We start from the raw sequence: 26,073 nt of genomic DNA, 5'->3' as shown, positions 1-26,073 counted from the left end.
AGCAGGGGGTATTATGGTCATTTCTATGTTTTAATTAATTTTGGACCTCTGGATAAAAAAAAAATCTGGTTGGACCTTACTATAAATAACTATATGGGCTTTGGACCAATCAACAATTTTCCATAATACAATCGTTGGGTACCTGCCAAACGTTGCTGTTAACAACAAGTTGAGGCCATAAGAATATAGCTGACCACTTCAGCGGATTCCTTCATCAGAAACTGACATGCAGCTTCGGTCCATCATTCCAGCGGTACGTCTTCGTTCCAGTGCCAAATTAAAAGATCAAAGGCAGCACCTCTGATCACATGCAACACCGTTTTTACCCGAAGATGAAGATGATTACTGTAAAGCCCGATGACGAAGATTCAAGTAACCCGATGATACAATCACCATGCAATCCGATGACATAGCCTTAGTCCGATCATACAGATATACAAAGCATTCCCGATCGTTATTCCAGTGATGCAGTTTCTGATCATCCACCATGAATGTAGTGGCATAAAACCACACACCACATCCAACGAAGTAGAAGATCCATTAACACAAAGTGAAGATACACAACAAACATAGGCACAAAGATATACGTGGTTCGGTATGATTACCTACGTCTACGGGGTGAAAGGGTGAATCCTATTATTTCTCTTCTTTGGTTACAAATGTTCTCTCCTTCTCAAATGATGAAGTTCTCACAACTCAAGTATGGTGCCTTCTCTTACTCTCCTTATAACCTGCCTCCCTCTCTCTCTCGACCTGCCCTTATATTTATAGGCCAAGATCGACATACAACAGAATTACAATGTTGGTCACATTACATCAATTTAGTTGTTCCCTATCGGACCTTCACTGCTCGCCCGACTTTCTAGATTGACCGATAGTTCTTCACCCGAGGCCGAGTCTTAATCGTCTGGTTAACACGATGTCGCCCTTCTTTCTTCTCGTTCCTTTGTTTGACCATCTTCCTTCGTCTGACCGAGTGCTTTTTGATTGTTCGCCCGACCTGTCAGAGGATAAGGGTCACGTCACATCCGACACCTATTGGGCCATCACGTCCGACCCACGTGATACCTCGCTCTTTGCGCCGTTTGGTTCTATCTTGTGCTTCTCCGCTCTTTGTTCTTTGGTGTATCATAGCTTAGGATCTTTCCACCTAGCCCTATGGATTATCTGCACCTACATTTATGCCCCTTCTTTCGCTCGTGTGATTGGCACGAGGGAAAGAAAATCCCTCAACCTTCCCACGTCCTCGAGCATGCCGAGAATTACGCCATGCAATTCCCCACTAAACATCCCTTTATGACTTGTAACCGCTGTTGTCGGTCAAGACTCTTCATCCTATAAGTATCTCCCTTTATGTTCTCTTTCCTATATTCGCCATTTTCAGAGAAACCAAGCGATGTTCTTTCTTCTTCTTCACCTTCCTTCCTTGCCGACGCCATTAACTCCGGTGACCTTCTTATCTCCTCAGTTTTCATCTTCGTTGTTTCCGTTGGTGAGGTTTGCGACAGTCGTGGTTGGTTCCTCTTTTTACTTCTCTCTTCATCAGAATTCATATTTCTCCCTTTGCTCTCTGCCATGGCTACATCTTCTCCGTCAATGACTGAAAAAAGATGTGTGAGTGATACCTTCTCCGAGAGCGATGTTGTTTATCTTGATTCCTTATTTTGGCTTGAGAGTCATTCTCATCACGATTATCGTGCTATAAATTCCCTTTTTCCTGATGATTCTCCCTCTTTTTCATGTAGGGCTGATAAGAGAGTCTCCAAAGACTTGTCCGATGATGAGTTTATTGAATAGCTAAAGGAAGAATTCGGTCTTCAAAACTATGAAGTGACCCTAGTCTCGGGCCAAATGGGTGTGTTGAAGAAGACCGAAGGCGGTCATCGTCACTCGTGGGCAGTTGGAACTTGGCCTTCGCTTTCCTCTATATAACCCTGCCAGCCCTTTCTACTATGAGGTATTGTCGCAGCTTCGTCTGTATCGGGCCTTGACTCAGTGGAATAGTAACACTTTCCGTCTGATGAATGAGTGGAGATACCGACGCGAGGGTCGCGGCTCTGCGGCCGATTGGTCGACCTATAAGCCTGGAGATGCTCCTGATTACACTTCTGCCAATTTTATCGTGAACTACCGAAGCGGGACAACTACCAACGGTGACCTTGCTGGTTTTGCTGCTATCCCTCACCGTCAGAAATCTATGCCCGAGGGTGTTGACAGATTGATGCTAGATGTTGATCCCCTTGGCAAAGGTTCCAACAAGCGTGCTCGCCGCACCAATGACCCCTACTGGGACCGAGTTCCACTTCTTGTTCGCGGCCAAATTTTGCATGGTAGCTTTCCTCCTCCTCAATTTCCTGCAGAGCCCTATCCATTCTGGGTGATTAATGATGATAAGGTATGTTGCTTTCTTTCCACTTTCTTTGATTCCCGCTGTATCGGCTTAGTGTATTGATTACTTTCTTGTCGTAGGTTAAGCCTCAGGGCGAGCCTACCAAATCGGCTTCTATTTCTAAGAAGAGGAGCGCTGGCACAAGGGTCGAGGAAGACCAGGGAAAGGTAACAAACATATAGATTTTATTCTAAGTACATGTACTTGCCCCTGTTTTTTTCCTTCACGTGTTTTGACGCTGAACCTTGTGCAGAAAATCCCTAGGCGCGAGGATGGAGATGTTGGAGGGTCCGATACTGTTGGTGGTGAAGGTTTGATTCCAAGGCGTAATCCTCCTCGGGGAAAGGTGGTTGCGAAGGGAGTGGTGCTGAAAAGCTCGGACATTGTGATCGACATCCCCGATCAAGAAGATGAGGACGATATATTCGGGGACGAGCAGCTGTTTGATGAGGATGTTGGTGGTCAGAAGGAAGGGGAGGTTCCTGCGGAAACTGCTATTATGACTTTTATCGCGCAATATGGAGCTCAGGGAACGACCCATACATCGCTCCAAAAGCTGCCCCAGAAGGATATTGGGTCTTCATCGGGTGTTCTGACATCTTTTACCATATCGGGCCCTATGTGTGATTCTATTGGCGCATTACACTCGAAGGAATTCGGCTCCTATACTTATGAGCAGATGATTGCTGTCATGCCCCTGTATCCCGACATTGCGCCGGTCTTTGATAATCTGGTAAGTGGTTTGTTTGAACTCTTCGTTTTGATGTTATCGGGCCTTATTAATGTCGTCCTGGGATGGAATTTGTAGGCGTTGACTCGGTCGAGGTTGGAGGCTGCACTCCGTCGACAAGAGATTAGGAAGTTGGAGGTTGCTCTTCAGCAGAAGAAGGAACGATCTCGTGACCTGGAGATCAAACTCGCCGATGCTCAAGGTATATTGTTTACATAGTTTTGTTGATTGGGTTCTTCGTACCGATATCCTGAGTCAATTATTGTTCTTCTAGCAGAAATATCTAGTATAGATCTAGATGCTTCTTCGGAGTATAGGCTTATGAAGAGAAAATGGGATATCGAGAAAGATCTTGTGGAGAATATTCGACAACGAATTTGCAATAAGGATGGGAAGATAGACCGACAAGAGGCCGAGATCCAGAAACTTCAAGAGGAATAGGACAGATATCGCCTGTTTGAGTATGTCCCCAAGGATATAGATAACTTACGGGCTCGCTTGGGGATGTTTCAGATACTTGCTGGTGATAAAACGTTGTTAGCCGATAATCTGGAGAGTCAAAATGGTTCCCTTAGGCTTCAAAATCGAGATCTTCATGAAGATCGGCAACGAATTTTGGGGGGAAAAGTTGAGGCCGAACAGTCCAACCGAGATCTTCTTGAAAGGACCAAGGGCTTCGATAAGCTGTCCAGTGACCTAGAGTGGACCCAAGCCCAGTTATCGATGCTACAATTGTCATATAATCATCAGAGGGCCGAGTGGAGCGATCACAAGAAATATTGCCCTTCAAATGAATTCAATAAACAATACTATAATGAGTTAACTTTGAAGCTTTCTAAGGCCGAGGATGAGTTGTCCAAGTCCGTGGAGTCGTTAGAATTTGTGTTGTCAACCATATAAGGTCTCTGGAGTGCATGCTGGGGTGGCCCTAAGACCGAGTTAATTTGTTATTTTTACTCCGTGTTCTGCTATATTCTGTGTTTAACAGGCTTATAATGTTTTGTTGCAGCTGAGCAGGGTCGTGCTAAGGATCTGGAGCGAGATGTGCACAACCTCGGGCAAGAGGTGGAGCAGTAGAAGAAGGCTGAAGGCGATACGAAGGTTAAGCTCCAAGCCGCCGAGTCGAGGTTCGAGCAGCTTTCTCAGCAGATTGTGGATGAGAGAAACGCTCATCAGAGCGAGCTTGCTGAGGCGATCAAGGCCGGTTTAAATGAGTACATCGCGCAAAAGCGCCGCGAGGTTGCCCATAGGAAGGGAGGGGCCGGTGTTGTTCCACCCAAGAGTTGATCACGCCTTTTGTAGTGCTACGCCACTAATTTGCCCTTTGTTGCGGGTTGTAATTCGTTTGAACACTTGTCCCATGCTTCTTTGAACAACTTCTTTTAAATGGGGTGCTGCGTCGCCAAGTTTGTTTTTTCTTTTCTATTTTCCTTGACAATTTCCGCCTTTTCCACTGTGTTGACAATTCTCTTGATAATTTCAGCCTTATCTTGTCGTTTATGTTACGCACCTGCATTTAATGTCACATGTATTAGTTATTAGTTCCTTTTCTGTCGAACACACTCAACAAGGAGGGTCATCGGGCCCGATGCCATGTCCCAGCCGAGGTATCTCATTACTATCTTTTAGATTCAGTGGAAGGGTTATAGTCACCCTAGGTCTAGGCCCGATAATCCTGAGTGGTTATCGACCAACCAACTCGGTCAAGTGGTCACGGCCACCTGCGATGAGGGTAACCTTTCAGATGTAAGTAGGTTACCTGGCTGAGAAGAAATCGTATCTTAACAAACTTTGGTATCTGGCTTCTAACCACCAGTACCCTTAGGCTACCTCGGCACTTGAACACTGCCAATGCCCCGAGTATCGCATAGCCAGTCGACTGTAAGTCACCTCGGCACTTCCACACTGGCTTTTCTCCGAGTACGAATGACCATTCGAGTGTAAGTCACCTAGGAACTTCCTCACTGGCTTTTACCCGAGTACGAATGACCATTCGAGTGTAAGTCACCTCAGCACTTCCTCACTGGCTTTGCCCCGAGTACGAGTGACCATTGGTCGCTCATGTCATATTTCCTACCCCTCGCGGTTTTAAAGAAATGAATGACAAGTATGTTTTCCTGTTTCCCTCGAACCCCTCATGGGTAATAGAGTTTCAGATGTTGTGCGTTCCACGGTTTTAGCTCGGGTTTGCCGTCTGGTTTGAGTAATCGATAACCTCCCTCGCCAGCTTTAGACACAATTGTGTATGGTCCTCCCCACCTCGCCGCTAGTTTACCGCCCCTTTTGTCACGTTCCCAATCGGCTAGGTATTTCAACACTAGCTTCCCTGGTTGAAACTCTCTTGGTTGAACTCGTTTGTTGTATTCTCGTTGTAATCTCCTTTGGTAACGCCATCTCCCTTGTTTCCTCCAAGTCATCGAGCTTGGCCAATATTAGATCTGCCGATATGTTTCGCCTCCAGGCTTCAGTTCTTGTGGTGGGTATCATTGCTTCAGTTGATAGTATCGCTTCGATTCCATAGGTCAGCATGAAAGGTGATAGCCCTGTTGCTTCCCTTCGAGTGGTTCAATAGGCCTATAAAACATTGTAGAGTTCTTCGTACCAATTACCGTATTCTCCATATAGGTTTTTCTTCATATTATCGGCGATAGTTTTGTTTGTGATCTCGGCCTTCCCATTACTTTGAGGGTATATGGGGGTAGCCTTTCTTTTTATGATGTTGTAGGTGTTAAATAGTAGGTCTATGTTTTCTCCCTGGAGTTGTTTTCCATTATCCGAGATGATGGCCGTCGGTACTCCGAAACGACATATAATGTGCTCCCAAATAAACCTGAAGACGTCCTTGTCACGGATATGTCTCAGTGGTGCCGCCTCCACCCATTTAGTGAAGTAATCCGTCGCTACTATTAAGTATTTTCTCTGCCCCGATCCCACATGTAATGGTCCCACGATATCGATCCCCCACTTTGCAAAGGGCCAGGGGCTTACTACCGAGTTTAGAGCTACAGAAGGTGCATGTATCTTCTTACCATACCGCTGGCATTCTTCGCAAGCTTGCGCCATTTGTTTTGCATCATCGTTCATATACGGCCAGAAGTATCCCATCGTTTTCGCTCTCGCTGACAGACTTCGTCCCGAGCTGTGATTTCCGGCCGCTCCATAGTGTAGTTCATTCAAGATTGTCTGGCCTTCTTCCTTACTTAAGCATCTTAAGAGTGGTCCCAGGTATGATTTCCTGTATAGGATTCCGTCTCTTAGCTCGTAAGCGGCCGATTTGCTTTTCACTTTGTTGATCTCGGGTCGCCCCTTGGGTAACTCGCCTGTCTCCAAGTACGAATGAATCGGCTTTCTCCAATCTCCGTCCGGATATCTGTCGGCCGTGTTGATAGCCACGTCGACGTGCACCTCGGGTATCTCTGGTATAGATGGGGCGAGGAGTCTCATGACACGAATACCCTCCACACTTGGGTCTGTGAGCTGGGATGCAATATATGCCAATGCGTCCGAATGTCGATTATCTTTTCTGCATATGTGGCGAAATTTGATGTTGGGGATCTGGTCGATATAGAATTGGGCGAGCTCCCAGTACTTCTGCAAAATCGGGTCGTGGATGGCGTATTTGCCTGTGATTTGTCGGATCACCAACTGCGAGTCGCTAGTTAGTCTTACATCTTGTAGGCCCATCTCGACGATTAATCTCAGGGCGTGAATCGCAGCTTCGTACTCGGTGACGTTGTTTGTCGCCTTAAATTCCAATCTAAACGAATGGACCATTTTTCGTCCCTTTGGTGTGGTAAAGACTATCCCAAGTCCCGATCCATCTTTGTTCGACGCTCCATCGACGAATACTTCCCAACGTGATGGGCTACTTGCTTCGAGTAAGTCGGCCGGGTCTTCTCGATCTTCTTCCATTCCGGGTATGTCCTTCATCTTCGTCGCTTAGTGGAAAATCTGCCAAAAATCTGCCACTACTTGTGCCTTCACTGCTGTCCTCATTTCGTAGAAAACATTGAACTGTTTAATTTGCCCCCCATTTGGAGATCCTTCCAGATCGGCCTGCATTGTCCAGTACCGCCTCAATAGGTGATTTTGTGAGCACGCGGATCCGATGGGCTTGGAAATATGTCCTTAGCTTCAAGGTGGCGAAAGCTAGCGCTAGAATCATCTGTTCCATCCTTGTATAATTTTTCTCGGCCGGACAATGTTTGCTGATGAAGTAAACGGGCTTTTCCTCGTTCCCTTCATTTCGAACTAAGACTGCACTGATAGCATATGAAGTTGCTCCGAGGTATAATGTGAGGACCTCCGACGGCTCGGGTCTTTGTAATACTGGAAGACTTGCAAGATGTAGCTTAATATTCTGAAACGCCTCCTCACAGGCGTCCGTCCATTTGAATTTTCTCCCTTTTTAAGAGTGCTAAAGAAATCCTTGCATTTGTCGGACGACCGAGATATGAATCGCCCCAATGCTGCTATACTTCCGTTCAGCTTTTGTACGTCTTTTATTGTGGCTGGTGACGGCATCTCGAGGATGGCTCTGACTTTCTCGGGATCTGCTTCTATCCCCTTTGGAGTGATGATATATCCCAAAAATTTGCCCGATGTGACCCAAAAATCGCATTTGGTCGGGTTAACTTTCATTTTATATTCTCATCGTTCGAAAAATTTCCCGCAGGTCTCGGATGTGATTCTTGGCTAGGCGACTTTTTACTAGCATATCGTCGACATAGACCTCAATGGTGTTGTGGATCTGGTCTTCAAACATATCGCCCACCAACCTCTGATATGTGGCGCCTGCATTCTTCAGCCCAAACGGCATCTTGGTGTAGCAGTATAGGCCCCTTGGTGTGAAGAAGGAGGTGTGTTCTTGATCCTCGGGAGCCAGCGGGATCTGGTTATACCCCGCGTATCCGTCCATCAACGTTAGTGCCTCGTACCCCACTATAGATTCCACCAGTTGATCGATACTTGGGAGAGGGAAACTGTCCTTCGGACAAGCTTTGTTCAGGTCGCTGAAGTCGATACAGATTCTGACTCCTGTTTCTCTTTGGTACCACGACCATGTTAGATATCCACTGTGGGTAGTGCGATTTCCTAATTATTCCCGATTCTGTAACTTCTTTAGCTCCTTCTCGACGGCCGCCTGTAATTCTGGTGCGATTCGCCTCATCTTTTGTCGGACTGGCTTGAAGCTTGGGTCGATCCTTAGATGGTGACAGCATACCTCCGGATCTATACCCTCCATATCGTGCATGTTCCATGCGAATGCGTCCATGTTTTCCTTTAGCACCGCCACGAGCTGGTTTACTTGTTCGTCCGATAGTAAGGACCCGATCCTTACCACCCTTGGTTCTTCTACAGTTCCCAAATTAATCTCCCGAGTAGGTTCCACGGCCGAGAAGTTTGGTTTTGATTCCTTCACCGGCGCCGTCTCCTTTAATTGCTATGAAGGCTCGTTTCCTTGTGCTTCGTAAGTCATGACCGCCTGCGAAATAACTCTTTCCAGTTCTTCTGCGACTTTGGCTTCTTTAGCCTTTTCTTCTCTCCCCTTTGTCGTGCTCGCCGCTCCTCATTTATCTGGGCATCGACCTGCATGCACTGTCGGGCTGCCTGTGGATCTCCTACGACCTCAGCTATCCCCTTGTACGTTGGGAATCGTAGCCTTTGATGATAGGCCGATGCCACTCCTTTGATTCCCGCGATCCATGGTCTTCCGATTATAGCTTCATAGGGCGAGGCGACATCAACCACGCAGAATGTGGTTAAAGTATCTAGGTAACCACCTCCATCTGATACCCTTAGAGTTACTTCGCCCTTTGGGATGGTTACGGTCCCATTAAAACCGTAGATACGATATGTCGATGGGACGAGTATATCATCTGACAACTCCATCCTTTTGAACGTATCGTAGAAGAGTACTTCGACTGAGCTCCCACTATCTACTAGTATCCTTCTTACCCCCCATTCCTCAATCAGTAGGGTGATAACCAAGGGATCACTGTGAGCTTGGCCGTTCATCGGGACATCCTGAGAGAAAAAGATGGGTCGCATCATCCAGGATTCCATCGGCAAAGCTTTTGCTACACTGAAAATTTCCTTCCCATTATGATCTCTTTTGTGGATTCTTGACATGATTCCAGGATTCAGATTGTACGCTTGAGTGGCGGAATGGGAAATCGTGTTGACAAACTGTGTGGATCTGTCGATCCGGACCTGATGAACGGGTGCATCGGGCGCTGCGGTCGTCTGGGCTGGGTGTCGGACGAACTGCCTCAGATAACCATCTAATAAGGTGTTGCACGATGTCTTTCACTTCTCGACAGTTATTTGTAGAGTGGCCTCGATATTGATGATAATGACAATATTCCGGGTGATCCTTGGTCTCCTCGAACTGTACCCTCTTGAAGCTGGGTATATGATGTCACTTTTTTCGACCTCTTTGAAGATTTCTTCTAGTGGAGCATTCAAAGGGGTGTATTCTCCTCGTGCCTCGGCCTCTTTCCTTTAGCCACCCATTCCTTCTTCCCATTTCCTCGCGTAGGTGGGCTCGGTCTCTTCTCGGGCCGCCTTTGAACATCGTCCGATGTCGACTCGGGCGCCGCACTAGCCTCTTGCACTCCCCTATCCCTTGACTCTTCCTGAATTTCTTCTAGGGCGATGAAATGTTCTTGCATTTTCCTCATTTCTTTCAATTTGTGGTTTTTCAGTGAACATGGCTATCCAGATGGGATCCGACCTCCCAAGTGCGTTTTCAAACCCGAATATCTGCTGGTCGACGGGTACTTTCCCAATTTCTGTACACAAATTTCTCCATCTATCGGTCAATGATCTGAGAGGTTCTCTGAACCGTCGGGCCAAGGTGAATAACCTGTTGACCCTGGGCCGAGGTCTGCTGTTGTGCATGTATGTTTCAAGGAAGGCTTCGACTAGAGTCTCATAACTTTTGACTGTTCCTGGTGCGAGGTTGTAGAACCATTTCCTTGCCTCGCCTTCCAAGCTTGCAGGGAAGAACTTGCACATTACCACCTCATGGTTTTTCCATTGTATTAGGGACATTGTGTACATCTTCAAATGCTCAACTGCGTCTCCCGTGCCGTCGAACCTTGATGGGAAGGTGGGGAGCGTGCACTTAGGTGGGAAGGCCCTTAGTTCTAGCTCTTGGGTGAAAGGGGTCCTCTCGGCCTCACTTATGACCTCGGCGAGCTTATCTTCTTCGCCGGTTCCTGACAACTTCCTTATCTTTTCCTCTAACTCTCTTAGCTTGGCTTCAGTCGCATTGTCGGACCTTGTGTTTCTCTGTTGATTATTCCTCTCGTGCCTTTCGTCGTCTGTCGATGAATCCTCGGGTGGACCTATCTTCCGATAAGTGGTGTTGGGGGTGGTCCTGATCGACCGGAATTGCTTGGTCCAACTGCATGTGGTATCTGCTCGGTACGGCCTTGGTGTTCTGATGTCCCTCGGCTAGAGGATCCTCTCGACCTCGACCTTAAGTTCCATAGCTGATAGTTCTCGAACTCTAGAGCTAGGTTCCTCTGCTGAAGATCTCTTAAAGCCGCCTCTTTCCTTCTTTGGATTTCTAGAATTGCGAGGAGTGTTGGATCTGTACTCTCATGGCTAGAGTGACCATTTGGATGGCCTAAATGGGTAGGGGGTGGTGCCGTCATCATAGGTGGTGGAGGTGGTACTGCGGGGGGTATCTGAGTTGAAGTCGCCGGATCGATTCCAATAGTTGTTTCTCGTCCTAGTTGTACTCGCCTTAGTCGTTATTTCTCTCGCCCGAGGGCTTCTTGATACTCAGCTTGTCGTCTGATGTTTCGTCTCTGAGCATGCAGGATCAATGTTGCCTCATCATCTTCCGTGTCTGACGTAGTAAGTCCATCTATTTGATCATCCCTCCTTGGGGGCGAGGCGATTCGCTCCAGAGGCGATGGGTCACCGTCTCGTCCCAGATCGATCTCTTCGTCCACAGTTGGCATACCCCTTGCAGCAGCTCGTGATTCCTCTGGTGGTGGATGCCCGTTACTCCCTCTCCTCGTTCCAGTTACTCCTCCTTGCATGTTGTTACTGGAGATCGTGCGGTTCCTCAGAGTTCTTCCCATACCTGACGTGCTAGCCATCGGACACAGTGTGCTGTTAGTCCGAGAGTCGTCCCTACCTACGTCAGCGAAAACAGACAACACCTTACTTTGACCTGTTTTTGAAAAGTTTCTATAGTACGTACGGTTTTTTAGAAGAAAAAGGTGACTGACACTAAAACTGAGTTTCAAAAGTACGATTCCCTCTGCTCTGTCATGCTGACCTCGCCAGTTTGCCCTGTTCAGACTCTAAGTGTCTCTTTTAGACGAGTATCATGCTACGTCGCTTTCAAGGGCACGACGTCGCTTTCAGTACCACGACTCTGCACTAACTACAATTTTTCCTACATTCCCTAGACTCCAAATCATTAACACCTAGTTCTTTGTGTGTAAAAGGTCCCAATTCGTACTTTTATGAGGTCAGCATGCCATGGCAAAAACTGGACTAAGACTTATGCACTCCCTTGGAACTACAAAGGGATGTCTTCCCTTGATTCCTTGGATTTTTTCACCAGCGACCGGTGATCTCGCCGTGTTGTTGCTTTGGCATTTTCCCCAGCCGACATGGAACCTCAAGAAACTTCAACCACACATCAAAGATGTTATTTGGAAGTTTATGGGTATTCCGTTGTTGAACTCGCAAGACAAAAACTAAGATCAAAATACGAAAATAAGTGCGAAAAATACTATGAAAACGGAGATTAAGACACGAAAACAGACTCGCCTACAAGCAAGACTAGTCGACTGTTCGGGATCGACCCAACTGAACATGTTTGCTAATGACTCGGTCTTAACAACGGAAACTTAACTATATCAACAGACTTCAAACCAAACGATCATCTACAGACTTTCACCGAGCAGAGTTCATCCCATAGCATCAACTAACACACAAAGTGTTTTTAGGAGCTTTTGGATCGTCTCTGTCGGCACATGTAGTCAAGGTATCCGAAGAACTTAGACATTCCCCTTAGTCGGCGCCAGAATGTAGTGGCATAAAACCACACACCATATCCAACAAAGTAGAAGATACATTAACACAAAGTGAAGATACACAAACAAACATAGGCACAAATATATACGTGGTTCGGTATGATTACCTACGTCCACGGGGTGAAAGGGTGAATGTTATTATTTCTCTTCTTTGGTTACAAATGTTCTCTCATTCTCAAATGATGAAGTTCTCACAACTCAAGTATGGTGCCTTCTCTTTTTCTCCTTATAACCTGCCTCCCTCTCTCTCTCGACCTGCCCTTATATTTATAGGCCAAGGTCGACATACAACAGAATTACAATGTTAGTCACATTGCATCAATTTAGTTGTTCCCTATCGGACCTTCACTGCTCGCCCGACTTTCTGTTTGACCGATAGTTCTTCACCCGAGTCCGAGTCTTAGTCGTCTGGCTAACACGATGTCACCCTTCTTTCTTCTCGTTCCTTTGTTTGACCATCTTCCTTCGTCTGACCGAGTGCTTTATGATTGTTCTCCCGACCTGTCGGAGGATAAGGGTCACGTCATATCCGACACCTATTGGGCCATCGCGTCCGACCCACGTGATACCTCGCTCTTTGCGCCGTTTGGTTCTATCTTGTGCTTCTCCGCTTTTTGTTCTTTGGTGTATCACAACTTAGGATCTTTCCACCTAGCCCTGTGGATTATCTACACCTACAATGAAGATATAAAGGTCTGTGACGATGAAAGTTTTGGCGTGCATAAAGCTGCGGAGGAGCACAATACAACCCATTAAGGCTCACCGTTACTATTGGGGCACACACATTATGATGGACACATGAAGAGGGATGCGAAGGATTGCCTACACCGCTGGCTACCTGAGTCCTTGCCAGACATAGCTGTTACCGTCCATTAGGGTTATCCACTGATGTTTCAGCACAATTGAGGACCGACGAACAGCTCACCCACAATCTGAAGCATATACCAAGCAACCTCAAGCAACCAATAAAAGTAGATTTGCCGATGATGATACAAACAAGGTCTTAATTACAAGTAATGCTACGACGTACATAAAGCTGCTGCTCGATGATGTGCGGAGTTCTTCCAACATGGAGCATGCATGGGGAAAGTACACAACACCAAAGGGGGAAACTACAACGAGAAAGGGTAAGACACATTTGAATCCTTTTGTTTGCAGGGCATTTCATAATTTCGGTAAAGAATAGGGGCAAGTATTAATACTTCGACGTAGTATATTCTTCACCGAAATTCCTCCACAAAGAACATAGAAGCCAGAAGAAGGAAGCACTGATAAAAGCATGGAAGCGCAAGGCATAAGTTATTTTTCTCAAGGATCGTTCGTCAACAACCCTCAAGAAAAGGGGCAAATTGTATACACCATAAAATACTTGGACACGTGGAAGATGATTAGAAGCTGCAGCTGTATACAAGCATACAACGTCACACACCGAATCAGTTCTGAGTTAGCTTAGAATCTAAGCAGATGTCATTTTCGTAATAACCAAGTACCCCCTTTTTCCCTATAAAGCAGAGGAGATAAGGTGAAGAAGAGGAGGACTTTTGGGGAGAGAGAAAGAGGGAAGAGTAAGAAACCCACTACCTCTGAAGAGATGAATAATAGGTGGGTAGTATTACTACCTTTGCTACCCCTTCGTTATACCTTCGTTACTAGAAACCTTCACTGAACTTCATTATCATTAATGGAGTTCATCAACCTTGTAACAAATCAAAAGCATAATAAACTTTCTTTTACCTTCTCGTGGATGTAGACACTCCGTTGTCGAACCACATTAATTATCTTTGTGTGAGTCTCTTATTTACTTGTTTATATGTCATATTTTACTCGTTGTTTTATGGTTTAAATCAAGATCCAATGATCTTGTTCATTTGGTTGTTGCTACTAGAAAAATGGTAGTAACAAATTGAAAACGCGAGGGGTACCAAAATACATCACCATTTTTTCCTTGGGCAATTTGTATGGACAAACTCAACACAACTCCGAGAGTTCAACTCGATCAAGGAATAGTGTTTAGAATTATATCTCTCAACCTCTTTTTTAACGAGCGAGAATCAAATTGAGTGAGCAGCTCAACAATCTCAAAAACGAAAATCAAAGCCTCGCTTTACTGGTTTCAACGAGGTTGATATCCTCGCTTTGATGAAGCGAGGTCCTAATCCTCGCTAGAAAATAAAAGTAAGTAAACGATCCTCGCCGCCGTGAAATACTTGTTTGACCTTTTTAATCCTACACCAGCTGCACTCTACGATATACACGCTCTCATTGATTCAACTCGCCCATCTGTGTAAAAAAAAAATAAGTGAGTCAACTCATGGTCAAGTACCAAAACACACAACTGGACGGACGGACGGACGGAATACCCAAACACAAAAGAGAAATAGTAGCAAGTAAAGCAGTGAGATGAGGTGAGTAGGTAGGTGAAGGAAGCAGTCATGGAGTTCAGAACAAGGGATTACATTGTCGACCAAACAACTCATTCATTACATCGCGTTCGAGCAGAATTTCATCCTCTTGCTACCCGCCCTTCCTTCAATCAGGTTTCTAATAAACATCTAGATGTCAAAATAAATCGGATTGAAATTAATTGGACTCTGGTTATCCCTAACCTATAAACGACACTGAGTTATCAATTTTTTGTTTGTTCTGTGATAGGTAGATGCTGTGGTTAAAGAGAATATCGAGTTTTATGATCCACTTAGAAGCTCTATTGGAGGAAATGCAGAAGAATTTGTCAGGGATAAAGAGGGCATTCATGATATTGATGATACAAGAGGGATCTCAAGCAAAGACGAACTTCAATTGTCGGCTAAAGAATGGTCTTCTTTCAAGAGATCCTTAGCACAGCGATTTTCGGTCTTGAAGATGGTCTCTATTTCGTCAGTAAGTTTGTTATTCTTTCATTGATTTGGTGTGATTCCTAAGCTTTTATTTAAGAATTAAGTAGTTTTCTGGCTGGATACATGTAGTAACTCATAGTTTATCATCAAAGTATTGTCTAAGGCTTCTACATTGACTTTTAGGTTTGAATAAATAGTTTTATTGTATGAATTGGTAGAGGGATGAGTATCCTCGTCGTAGTAATTTCTTACTTTAATGGCCATTTTATGCATTAAGTAGTTTCTCCATGATGCCCATGTTGTCGTGCAACTTCTATTTGGTAGTACTTGCTTTTCTAATGAAAGAAAACATGATATGTAGTCTGTATATCTCTTTCAAATGCAACTGAAACTACAGTATCCTTGCCCCTTCTTAGTTTGCTGTCACAGTTAAACTACTTTATGTTTTCATTCAGGACATCAAAATGATGTACTCCCTCTGTCCTAGTTTATTTGCCAAAATAAGGTTTTGCAAAAACTTGAAAGAAATTCAAATTACTTCCACATACACCATCAATCTTCCAAATTACTTGTTTAATATACTAGTTTTCACATCCTAGTTTTTATTTCTTTCATAATTAGAAAATTTTAGTGGGAAATATAGAAATTTTTTGGTAAACTTTTGCTAAAAAAACTCTATTTTGGCAAGTAAACTAGGACAGAGGGAGTATTAAACTAAAGTACAAATGTTTAGTTTAAATTAGAAAGTAAGGTTGTAATCCCCTTTCCCGTCAAATGAAAACATGTTTGTGTTTTCTGGTTTAGTTTCGAATTCTGTAAATAAGTGTTTTAACATATGACCATTATATAGAACAGTTGGTTTCGCCGTTATCTGCTGTAATAGTATGTCTTTGTTTTTTTTTGCAGATGCATGATGTAATAGTAAAAGATGTCAAGGGTATGTTAAATTTGGCGTTTCTATATTTTTCCTTTCCTTTCCGTGTATGTATGTCTCAGTATCCTTTTCAGAGTTTACTTATTTCATTAGGGATCTTGCAGTTCATGAGAAACCATCAACAAGCCTGCATCTAGATGAATTGAATGATCCTGAAAAGTTTGCTGAGAATGATGTCAAAGTAATTACACGGCAAGAGTATGTATCCCGATTGCGTGAACTGAAAGATGAAATTCGTCGCGCATGGCAGGCTGATGAGCGCGTAACATCCCTGAAGCTATCTATCAAGGTTAGGCTTTTGTTTTCCCTATCTTTTATGATCATTTTTCCAGTCAGATTCAATCTTGGTTGAGCATAGGTATTATGTGATTTGTTCATGTTTTTTGTTTTGTTCACATTTTTTGTTTACATTTTTGTTATTTCTCTTTTTGAGTGGATTGGAAGATAATGGTATCTACTTCTGTTGTCTGTCATTCAACAAAGACAACAAACACGACAATGGTGAGGTGACCTTTACCGGCACTCATCAGGTATATGAACATAGTTGCTTTGAACATGGTTTAGGTAACAGCAGCAAAGTGTTCTTGCCCATAAACCGTTCATTAAGTAGCACATGGTCAATTTATGAAATTAGGATTTGAGTCTGTTAAGTGGAAATAACCACATTAAGCTAATCACTTTCTTTAAAATTTATTTTTTAATAAACTAACAGGTAAAGGGGTACTTCACTAAAACATGTGTACATAATTTCAAAGAATGTCTCTGTTTTGTGAAAAGATTAGGTGTTCTCGAGCCATTCTGTATGTGCAGCACTAATGAACCGTAAGACCAAACTTATGTCTTCGAGGATTACATGGAAAGCTATGAAAAATAGTTTGAACTTTCAAATCTTGATGACAGCCACGAAATCCTTACTTATAACGTACACTGGAAGATCTTGATTCAAAGTTTAGGTCACTCGAATATGAGTCAAATTCATTTGTTATGCAGGTTGCTAGACTTCTGATGGACACATCTGTTTCACAATTCTATCCTGCCCTTTTTGTTTTAGTTACGGAAATACTGGATATGGTTGGAGACATGGTGTGGGAGCGCATTAAAAGGAGGGCGGAATTTTCGGATGATGGAACTATAATATGCTGTTTGCAAGGTGTAGCTTCTGTTTAAGTGTTGCAGTAAAAGGCATGCATTTCTTGTGTAATTGTTCTAAATTTAGTTTAGAAGAGCTAAAGGTGGAGGAAAACTTGATTTGGTTTGTGACACCATGTGACAGACTCTTCTTATGCCTATCCTTAATTGCGATCCAAATGCTAGTTAATGTTGGCTTGAACTGTAGCTACACTATTATTAACCTGATTTTCCAACCCTTGTCAATCAATCAAAAAAAGAAAAAAAAATGTAACTAGAAAAGTTTGTTTGTCATGTGCTGAAAATTAGAAACTTACCATAGTTTCAAATATATAATTGGTGGCAAGTGACAGTTTCTTATTTTTAACATTTGTGCCTTTTCTTTGTCCGCAGATAACTTTGTTTCTAGTGATATTCGTTCTGAAGCTAAGGAAACCTGTTATAACTGGTTTTGCAAAATTGGTTCCATCCGCGAGCTTCTTCCACGCATGTGAACTTCTTAACTCATCCTAGTTGGTTCCATGTAATGCATCTTTCATTTGAAGTTTTTCCTACTAATTACAGGCTTTGATGACGGGATGGCTTGTGAAACATTTGATTTGGTCATAAAAATGAGTTGCTTGTGTAAATCCATCTGAGTGAAAATTTGTTCACTTTCTAATCTAACTAAAACATCAAATTTATGGAGACACATTACTTTTAAGCCTAGTTATTCTATTCTATTGACACTTTGTACAGAAGTTAGATGAGTTTATTTCAGAGACGCACTCCTTCAGTTTGTCTAAATAATTTGTTCCGGGGAATGACTGTTGAGTTTTTAGATTTTTTTGTCTTGATTAGCTAAAGCCTAAAGGTTTAAAGCAGTTTGTATGAGACGAAGTAGTAGTACTAGTAATGTACTGAGGATGTCGCTATTTCTAAATCAATGAGGTCTCTCAGCAGCAGTAAACTTATTGTGGTTAGGTGCCCGAAACAATTTATGCTTGAAAGGGAATGACCGGTGATTTGGTTGATAGACGTGAGCTTATTTAGTGTGTGCCTGTTCGGGATTTGAATCATGATATCATCTTGTGAAGGTCTTCTGATATGGGCAACAAAGAAAAACATGTTGGACTCCCCATCTTGACTCAAGAGCGAAATGGTTGAATTACCACTTTTTACAACTGGGTCTGCATTCTTGTTTTACATTTGAGAGTGTAGAGTTCAAGGGATTTGCCAACTCAAAAAACCTGTTATATTTGGCTTTAAACTGCTGGATGTATACTAAACTTTGGACAGCACATTTTCCTTAATTGTTCTCTTTTTTGTTAGTTTCTTCACTTGTTCTTTGAAAAGCACTTATGAATGCAGCAAACTGGGTTCTCTCTACTTCTTTTAGAAACGTGTCTGACTTGGTATGCCACTTACTATGCCCCTTCAGTTATTTGGAGCTGGCGATACTGCACTGTTGGCGTTTCCAGCATGACCAACCGTGGCAGAATCTTGAACGCCTGGTCATGATGACGAGGGGAATAGCGGATCCTCTGGCATCTGCATATTGTCGCCTATATATGGCTCGCTGTGCTCAAAAATTGCTTCCAAGTGATAAAGGTACACATTCAAGATACACATTGGTTAGAGTGACTCCTGCTTTTGGTAAAAGATGGTCAGACAATTTTTCAGTCATCAGATTTTCACCATCTCTTTATAAACTACTAGTCTACTACACCCTTGTTCCCGTCCATGGTTGCCTCTAGAGCTTTATGCTTATACATACATACATACCGTATTTTGTCCTAAGTAAAGAAGATAAATGCTGCATTTGGGATCTAGTGAATATTCATGTGATGCAAATATAAAAATGTGTCAATTTCGTGGGATCATAGTAGGATTTTTATTTTAGCTTTTGGTTTGTGCTATTGAAGAACTGATAGGTTTCGGTTAGCAAGTAAGTCGACATTTAATTGATAATTCTGGCGAAACAAAGAAGTTATTATGAGATATTATATGTGATAATTGCGAAAAGTGTCAAGAAAGAATATAGTTCACATTTAATAATTGCATAAGAATTTCTGTAGAACCTACCATTTGGGTAGCTTTTCTGAAATTAAGCCTAAAGCTGTGAGTCTGTGACCAATGATTTTTACTCCACTTGCAATTTTCCAAAGCATGTTTTTCTTCTTTGATCTCATCCTCTTGGTGATTTACCTTAGTTGTTTTAGCATTCAAAAGAACATTAGGTTGAAAGAAGAAACAACATATGTCTTCAAGCCCCTTAAGTTTTCAATGGACTTTTTTATATATACAATATTATGAGATATTTTGTTTTAACGAAACATCTGCGTCTCTCTGCCTTGTCAATCTTTCCACCATATTGAAGTTTTGAGTACTCACTATTGCCTCCTTAAAAAGCAGTAATTTGATTTGCCTTCTCGCACTTCAGATGGTCGTGGCCCTATTTGTAATTATAAATGTTGATTTTTCTTTATTTGGGATGAGTTTTTGCTAGGATACCTCATCACTTGCATTCGCGACATCAATCTTGTATTGACCCGTATTGTTTCGGAGAAAGAACCCACACCCAGTAATTCTCTGGAAAACAAAAATTTGCTCATCAACCTGGTGGAACCTACCATTGAGTGGATTACGAGATGCATTCTTAAGGATGCTCATCAGGTCAGCAATGTGTTTAGCATTTTATCTTCGTCAGTTCGTCCTGCTATGTCTATTTATCTTGCTTGTCATGTATGGGGTTGTTAGTGTGTACGTTTATTTCTGCTTCATCTTTGGATGTCTTTCAAACATAGTGGGAACTTATTTGTACGAAACAATTTGCTGGTCTCCTGCTTTAAATTGACATGCAATGTATCTTCATGGGTTATGCATTCTTCTAGAGACTTGGAGGATTATAATCCCCCACTCATGTCATTCCAAAGCAAGATTCCCTTTTATTTTTCAACCCTCTAGTGAAGAAAGTGGGCATGAACTGTTATTTTTCTGGTCACTGTCTGCTAGTACATTTGCCTTCAAACTACCGACTCTTTTCTGAAATTTATTTTATATATAGAAGAAGCAGGCTTATAATATACTCAAGGAGCTTGGGGTAGAAAGGAACATAAAGACGATGATTGGTAATGTCCCTTGTACCTCAATTGTGCTTCATTATATCCTCAAGGAACTTCCTGCGGAGAGCGTTTGCTCCCATGCGGTAGAGATCGTGAAGCTTATCGAGTCCAACAAGGATATTTCGCTTGGTCAGGTAAGCGTCCGCTTCATGGAAGTCATGGTTATCTATGCCCCTTATGTACTGATACTGGTGGGGAACAAAATTAATTAGACGTATACTTCATTTTAGTCAGTTTTTTTATTTTTCACTTTGCAGTATATGAACTACAGGTTACTTGGTTTAAGGCTCTGCGAGAAGAGGCCTCCAATCGATTTTGTCAGTGCAGTACTGGGTAATGTTTTTCAGGTATGCGGCCGTTTCCCTTCAATCGCTGATACGTGGTGTTCCAAGTAAATAAGCAATTTAAAAGAGAAAATAAAGAATCAAGAAGCATTGTTTCTATATTTCACCTCCTTATAAGATTTTGACTGAGTGCCCGACCTTTTTTCTCTTCATTAGTACAATATTCATTAGCAATTTAATTTTGTTAATCTTTTCCGATGTCTAAGTGTGCAAATGTCTCGACTCATGCACAACTTTACAAATGCCTGTTTTTCGCCATCTACAATTTAGTTACTGTAAGTTGTGCACTGAGTGGGTAATAGCAGCCACCTGGAGGCTGTATGCTATAGTTTCTGCATGTCTGTCTAAAGGGCTTCGATTATGGCCCATGCAAATAAAAGTAACATGTCCTTTTTGCCACAGATTTCTGAGTCTATGTCACAGCATCATTGGGAACTCCCATTACGTGCTTCCTCCTTGGCATTACTTAATCAGTTCAATATTAGAACGATACTCCTTCATGTGAGGTGCCTTGCATTTCTCATGTACTGGACTATTCTCTAGTCTATGTGACTCTGATAAAGAAGTTATTTTTACTTCTGACCGGTAGCCTGTTCCTGAATTATCTGAATGCTTAATAAGTAGCTCCAATTTAGTAACATGAAAGGTTGACTACTTGTGAGCATCTACTAATTACTGTTTCTGAACTTTTCTCTTTGGATGTTAGGATCGTAATTGGATAGATCTGATGATATGTGTATATAATCCATGTATTTTTATTGTTCTGGTTGCTTCTATTATAGGTGTCAACTCTATCCAGCAGCCTTGATCAGTACTTGAAGGTTGTGGATGGTTGCATAGACCTCGTCTTTCAGCACCAGATGGTGATTATCAACTTCTCTTGATTTTAAAGCATCCTTTCCATTTTGAAATTTACGTCCTATAAATTTGCCGCTTCTTTGCTTTCCCTTTGGTTAATCACACTCGGCATTTCCTGAAACAAAATACCCCTGTAATTTCCATGTAGCAAAAGTATTGAATCCCTTTGGTTGCATCCCTAACTGTACTACCGAATCAACTAAACCCCATCCCTGCTTCTTCAAATTTGTCACTTTGTACCCCAATTGCATTCAGAAATTTGTAAATTGACTTGTCGAGTTCAGCATTAATGGCATGTCCTCCCTAATAATTCTCTTTTTCTTTTTTTTTTTTTGAAATTGTTCCAGGATAACTTTTTAGCCATCATCTTAGATGGTATTTTCACTCGAGCAGCCAATCAGGTTGTTGTGGAAAGTGAACTGAGCAGTCTGCAGTCCATTTTCGTAAAACTTCTTGCTCATGTCAAGAAACTGGAAGATGCATTTGCTCTGGTAAGCTTGTTCTTGAGCCAATATGAGCTATTTAGATGCTTGTATGTTCTCTATGTAGACTTTGAGCAGTGTTGATTCTGCATCTATTTTAATGTATCATTTATCTCTCCAAGGTCTTATTGTATGAATTAAGATAACCTTGGTACGTAGTAATTAGACGATCGCATGAAATCAGAGCAACATCTTTCACTTGTACTGCTCTTTGTCATTTATTAGGGATCGTTTATGTCATCTCTCAACTGTATCACAATCATTTGCGGTTTGATTTAATATCGTGTTTCGATATGAAAATATGTTAGTAATTCTGGATAGATGCTAGCAAAAGATGTGTTGCTAGTCCCTGACTAGACAGATCTATTTGAGTTACAGGGTTCTATCTTGTATGATAAGAGTAGGATTATATTTTATTTTCGTGCAATAATTTAATATGGCTACAATGATTACCATGTAGAATCACTTTGTTGAGATCGTAGATTTTGTGATGTACGGGGGTTCAAGAGATGTTGTCTATATGCATATCCTTGGTAAAGCAATAAAGTAAGTTGATGCTACTATGTGTCACTTTTTAACTTTAACCTGTAAAGATTGCATATATTTAGTCTTTAAATGGGTTCTCAGTCTTCACTGTACTTGGAAGTCGCTGAAATAATCTTTGACAAAAAGACTGAAATGATTTAAGTTGATTAACTTAATGAAAATAAAAGCGGTTGGCCATTGATCTGTTTCGCATGCTATTTGTCTGTATATTTAAGCCTCTGCAGACAAATTGCGTAAACATAATTTATTCTGAGTTACAGAAAATTTCCATCTAAACAGTTAACTTTGATCATCATCTATTCGACAGGTGTGGTTAGTTGGTTATCTTTAAGTTGAATGATAATTCAATAAACAAAATCTTGAAAGCTTTTGGGTGTAGAGTAATGTCGCATGCTATCTTCTTGAAATTTGATTTTTCAAACCAAATTTTTAAGCCCTATTTGTTCCTGTTTTTCCTCTGTGACTGAAAGTGTTTCATTTCCCATATTTGTTCCTGATTTTATTGGGCAGGAGCGGTAATATTCATGATCCAGCAACCATACGGGTACTTTTTGAATTTTCTCAGACTCTTCACCAAGGTTTAGATTTGGCAAACATCAAAGACGATCAGCAGCAACAGTCAGCTCATCTCATTTCTCGTTTTATCCAGATGGTAATGTTCTTATAAGTATATATACGTTGCTGTTCAGATTGTGAGTTTTCGTAACTATTATTTAGCATGTTGTTCAGGTCGATTATGGGACAGCATTGGAACGCCATTTAGAATTTTTAGTTAAATGTCGTGGAGCTTTTGGTAGGATCAATGAGCTTAAGGTATGTCTTAGTTGTATGTGGATTTAGTTAAATGAACTACTTGTCTTTATCATTTTTGATTTGAATAAAAATTGTTGTATGTTACCTTTTCATTTTTGGACCTTTTGTTGATCCTGTAATATAACTCTACAGTGATTGATATTCACTGGCAGGAAACTCTTGTCCATGCAAGCAATAATTTAGCGATAAAAGCTATCAAAGGTTCTAACAAACTTGTCAGTTTCATCAAGTCCTGCATTTCATATAGTGAAGTTACAATACCGTCAGTGTCAGCTAGCGTCAAGCAGATAAATCTGTATCTTGAGACAGCAGAGGTGACATTTTCACCTTTTTTCAAGTTCTGCCTGCAAAAGTCTAAAAGATCATTTACCAAATATCCTTTTCCAAAATTTCAGGTTGCTCTGCTAGGCGGCTTATTTTCTCATACAGATGGACTTGTTGATTCGGCAATCAGTTGTTTCCAAAGTTTAGACCTAACTGATGGTGAGCCTCCTTACATATTCTAGTGATATAATCGTGCATTAGTTGCTTGCCATTTGCTAACTCTGGACATAGATCTGAAATAACTTGTTCCCAGATGGATCATTAAAAGATATTGAGAATTTAGCTGTAAGATGTTTTCCATCATGTAATGATTTGTGTTTAGGCGAGGCACCAGCTTAAACGACCCACGATTGGAGAACAGGAGAACCTAAGGCATCACCTTTGCACAAAGGGCTAGTTTTTTTCTTTTTTCTTAAAATCTGCATATACTATAGTAACGGTTACTGATTTCCTGCATCTATATGTGAACATGTATGAAATAAACGGCTGACGGTGATGAAAATAAACAAACAAACAAACAAGCAAGCAATGCAAGAAAATAAAAAACCTGAGGTCTCCCATGGTCGCATTATTGGTGCCCCAAAATTTCTCGAACCCCCTCTGTTCGAGTGCCTTTCACGAGGAACGGCCACCCTGTACAGCGTGCTTGCCTTTGACATCATAGCTTTGAACTGCACTGATGATTTACAATTTGCAACCATACTTTCTATTTGTCTTTCCTAGTACTTGGAAATTTTGAAGGATCCATCTACCGCACTTATATTACCAATTTTAAGGAAATGTTTTGGAGCAGGAGTATCTAAAGCACTGCTGTTCCCTTAAGATGAATATTAGTAAAAACTGAAAACCTCTATTTTGCTATTTACATAGCATTTCTTGGAAATAATGTTGTTCCCTTTAGTTTAGATGCTATGGACTTCACCGACGTGTTTCTTTGTACCTTTATTTTGCAAAGCTAATCTTAAAGATTATGTCTTCTATCTTCTGCTTATAATGTTCCAGACACGGACCTAATTCAGTGTTTGCTCACTACTGACTTGGTTTATATATTTGTGTAGGATCGCCGACTGAAATGGATGGGGCTCTTTCCATAGTACAGAAACTTTGCAGCCTCCTGATCATAATTCCAGGTATATCCAAAGATTCAAGAAGTTTTTCTACCTTTTCTGCAGAACTGATAGCGGTGAAAAAACAAAAATTTGAGCCTATCTAGTCGCACCTTTTTGGACATCAATCAGTCATATTTATGCTGTTTTCTTTTGAAGGAGATATCGAACACGGAGTTGCTTACTATCCGAGAAGCATACTGTCGCTAATTAATTCAAAGCAGTGGTAATCCTTTTAAGCAACCACTGCCTCTAGATGGTCTATTTATTTATCTTTTATCGCTTCTGTAACTTGTGGCACATTCGTGCAGGATAATACCAAAGTTGAGGACGAGAGCTTTCTGCGCAATAGTTTCTTTATCTGCCACACTTTTTCAAAATAAGCTCCCTTACCATGTGAACAATAAAGAGGTGTGTTTTTTCTTTCACCAAAAATCTAGCATATCCATTACTTGATCTCTTCTACTCTTCGCATTGTCTTATTTCGAATTTCCAGATCATGAGCAATGACGAACTATATTTTGGAGATCCGAGTTATTACCAAGAATTTATATCCGTCGCAACCTCAGTTGTTAAAAACATAGTCAATGATGTCAAACAAGAACAACACGGGGTAAGTATATAAATTAGCCTTCGTATGGATATATAAAAAAAAACGCCGTATTTGGTAATATTTGAGTTTTTTTTAAACCCATAACCATTATGACTAGGTTACTCGAGGAAGTACCGCACTGGAAGCTTGCAACTGTATCTTAACAGCTTTCAAGGTAAGCCATAGTGTCTCTGTTAACTATTAAAAGAATACAAAAATAGCATTTTGTTATCGTTATTTTGCAATCAGATGAGGGGTAATTTAAAGTTTAAACCAATAAAAGTTGGTGATTTGTTTTTGGTTTTTTGGTTTCCGATAGGCAAGTAATGAAGTATCACAAATCTGCACCCAACTTATTGAGATTGCCAAGTCATGCTTGAATGCAAATGATAAATATCTACGCTCGACAGTGAGCTTAATGCATAAAAGCCAAAGTAAGTCGACTAGTTCAGTCATGATAACTGGTTAAGATTTGCTTATGAGAAGCATGCATTCAGGATACGAAGAAGAGGATTTGTATATTAAAAGGGAACACTTGATATTACAAATAATACTGTGTTTAATTGCAATTTAATGTTGTATACCAGTGTGTTTCACCTTTATTTCCTTTTCATCTTTTTGGGCCCTGTTGGGTCAATAAATGTAGAAAAAAAAAGGCCCCCTTCAATTAGATTATGGTTTTCATGTAGTTACCAGTATCAAGTTGAACTTCATTTCATGATTCTGCCTCATGGCTTGCTCTTTTCTTTTCCTTTGAAGGTTGATTTACTAGCAATTCAGCATCTTCCATGCTTTTGACCAGTCTGTAAATAAAGTTAGCA

At 41.6% G+C, this 26,073-nt stretch overlaps 1 protein-coding gene across 4 annotated transcripts; it reads left to right on the top strand.

The window, feature by feature from the left end:
• The first annotated feature begins 14,546 nt into the window (after positions 1-14,546).
• LOC113318469 (UPF0505 protein-like) lies at positions 14,547-25,983 on the top strand. 4 transcript variants are annotated; one of them, XM_026566636.1, is made up of 23 exons: positions 14,547-14,721; positions 14,837-15,064; positions 15,928-15,958; positions 16,060-16,244; positions 16,946-17,105; positions 17,477-17,573; positions 18,504-18,673; positions 19,572-19,738; positions 20,139-20,321; positions 20,445-20,534; positions 21,314-21,394; positions 21,737-21,880; positions 22,332-22,417; positions 22,928-23,069; positions 23,147-23,230; positions 23,383-23,544; positions 23,626-23,713; positions 24,613-24,684; positions 24,820-24,886; positions 24,972-25,071; positions 25,157-25,273; positions 25,371-25,427; positions 25,572-25,983. In XM_026566636.1, exons 1-23 carry the CDS (start codon positions 14,617-14,619, stop codon positions 25,719-25,721), a joined length of 2,766 nt encoding a protein of 921 aa, XP_026422421.1. In that variant the 5' UTR covers positions 14,547-14,616; the 3' UTR covers positions 25,722-25,983. The 4 variants fall into 4 exon arrangements, with proteins under 4 accessions (XP_026422421.1, XP_026422419.1, XP_026422420.1 ...); XM_026566634.1 differs by having other exon boundaries at positions 20,133-20,321; XM_026566635.1 differs by having other exon boundaries at positions 20,130-20,321; positions 24,823-24,886.
• Positions 25,984-26,073: the final 90 nt, after the last annotated feature.

This window comes from Papaver somniferum, chromosome 10 (assembly GCF_003573695.1).
Source record: "Papaver somniferum cultivar HN1 chromosome 10, ASM357369v1, whole genome shotgun sequence".
Taxonomy (NCBI): Eukaryota; Viridiplantae; Streptophyta; class Magnoliopsida; order Ranunculales; family Papaveraceae; genus Papaver; species Papaver somniferum.
Note: the sequence above shows the minus strand (reverse complement) of the source record. Positions and strands in the feature narration are given on the sequence as shown.

What these genes read in the sequence shown, in the direction of transcription:
- LOC113318469 (XM_026566633.1), top strand. Translation starts at nt 14,617, where the DNA reads ATGGAGTTCAGAACAAGGGATTACATTGTCGACCAAACAACTCATTCA. An exon ending in AGATGGTCTCTATTTCGTCA is followed by an intron (nt 15,065 to 15,927) that starts GTAAGTTTGTTA and finishes TTTTTTTTGCAG; the next exon opens with ATGCATGATGTAATAGTAAA. An exon ending in AAGTTTAGACCTAACTGATG is followed by an intron (nt 23,714 to 24,612) that starts GTGAGCCTCCTT and finishes ATATTTGTGTAG; the next exon opens with GATCGCCGACTGAAATGGAT.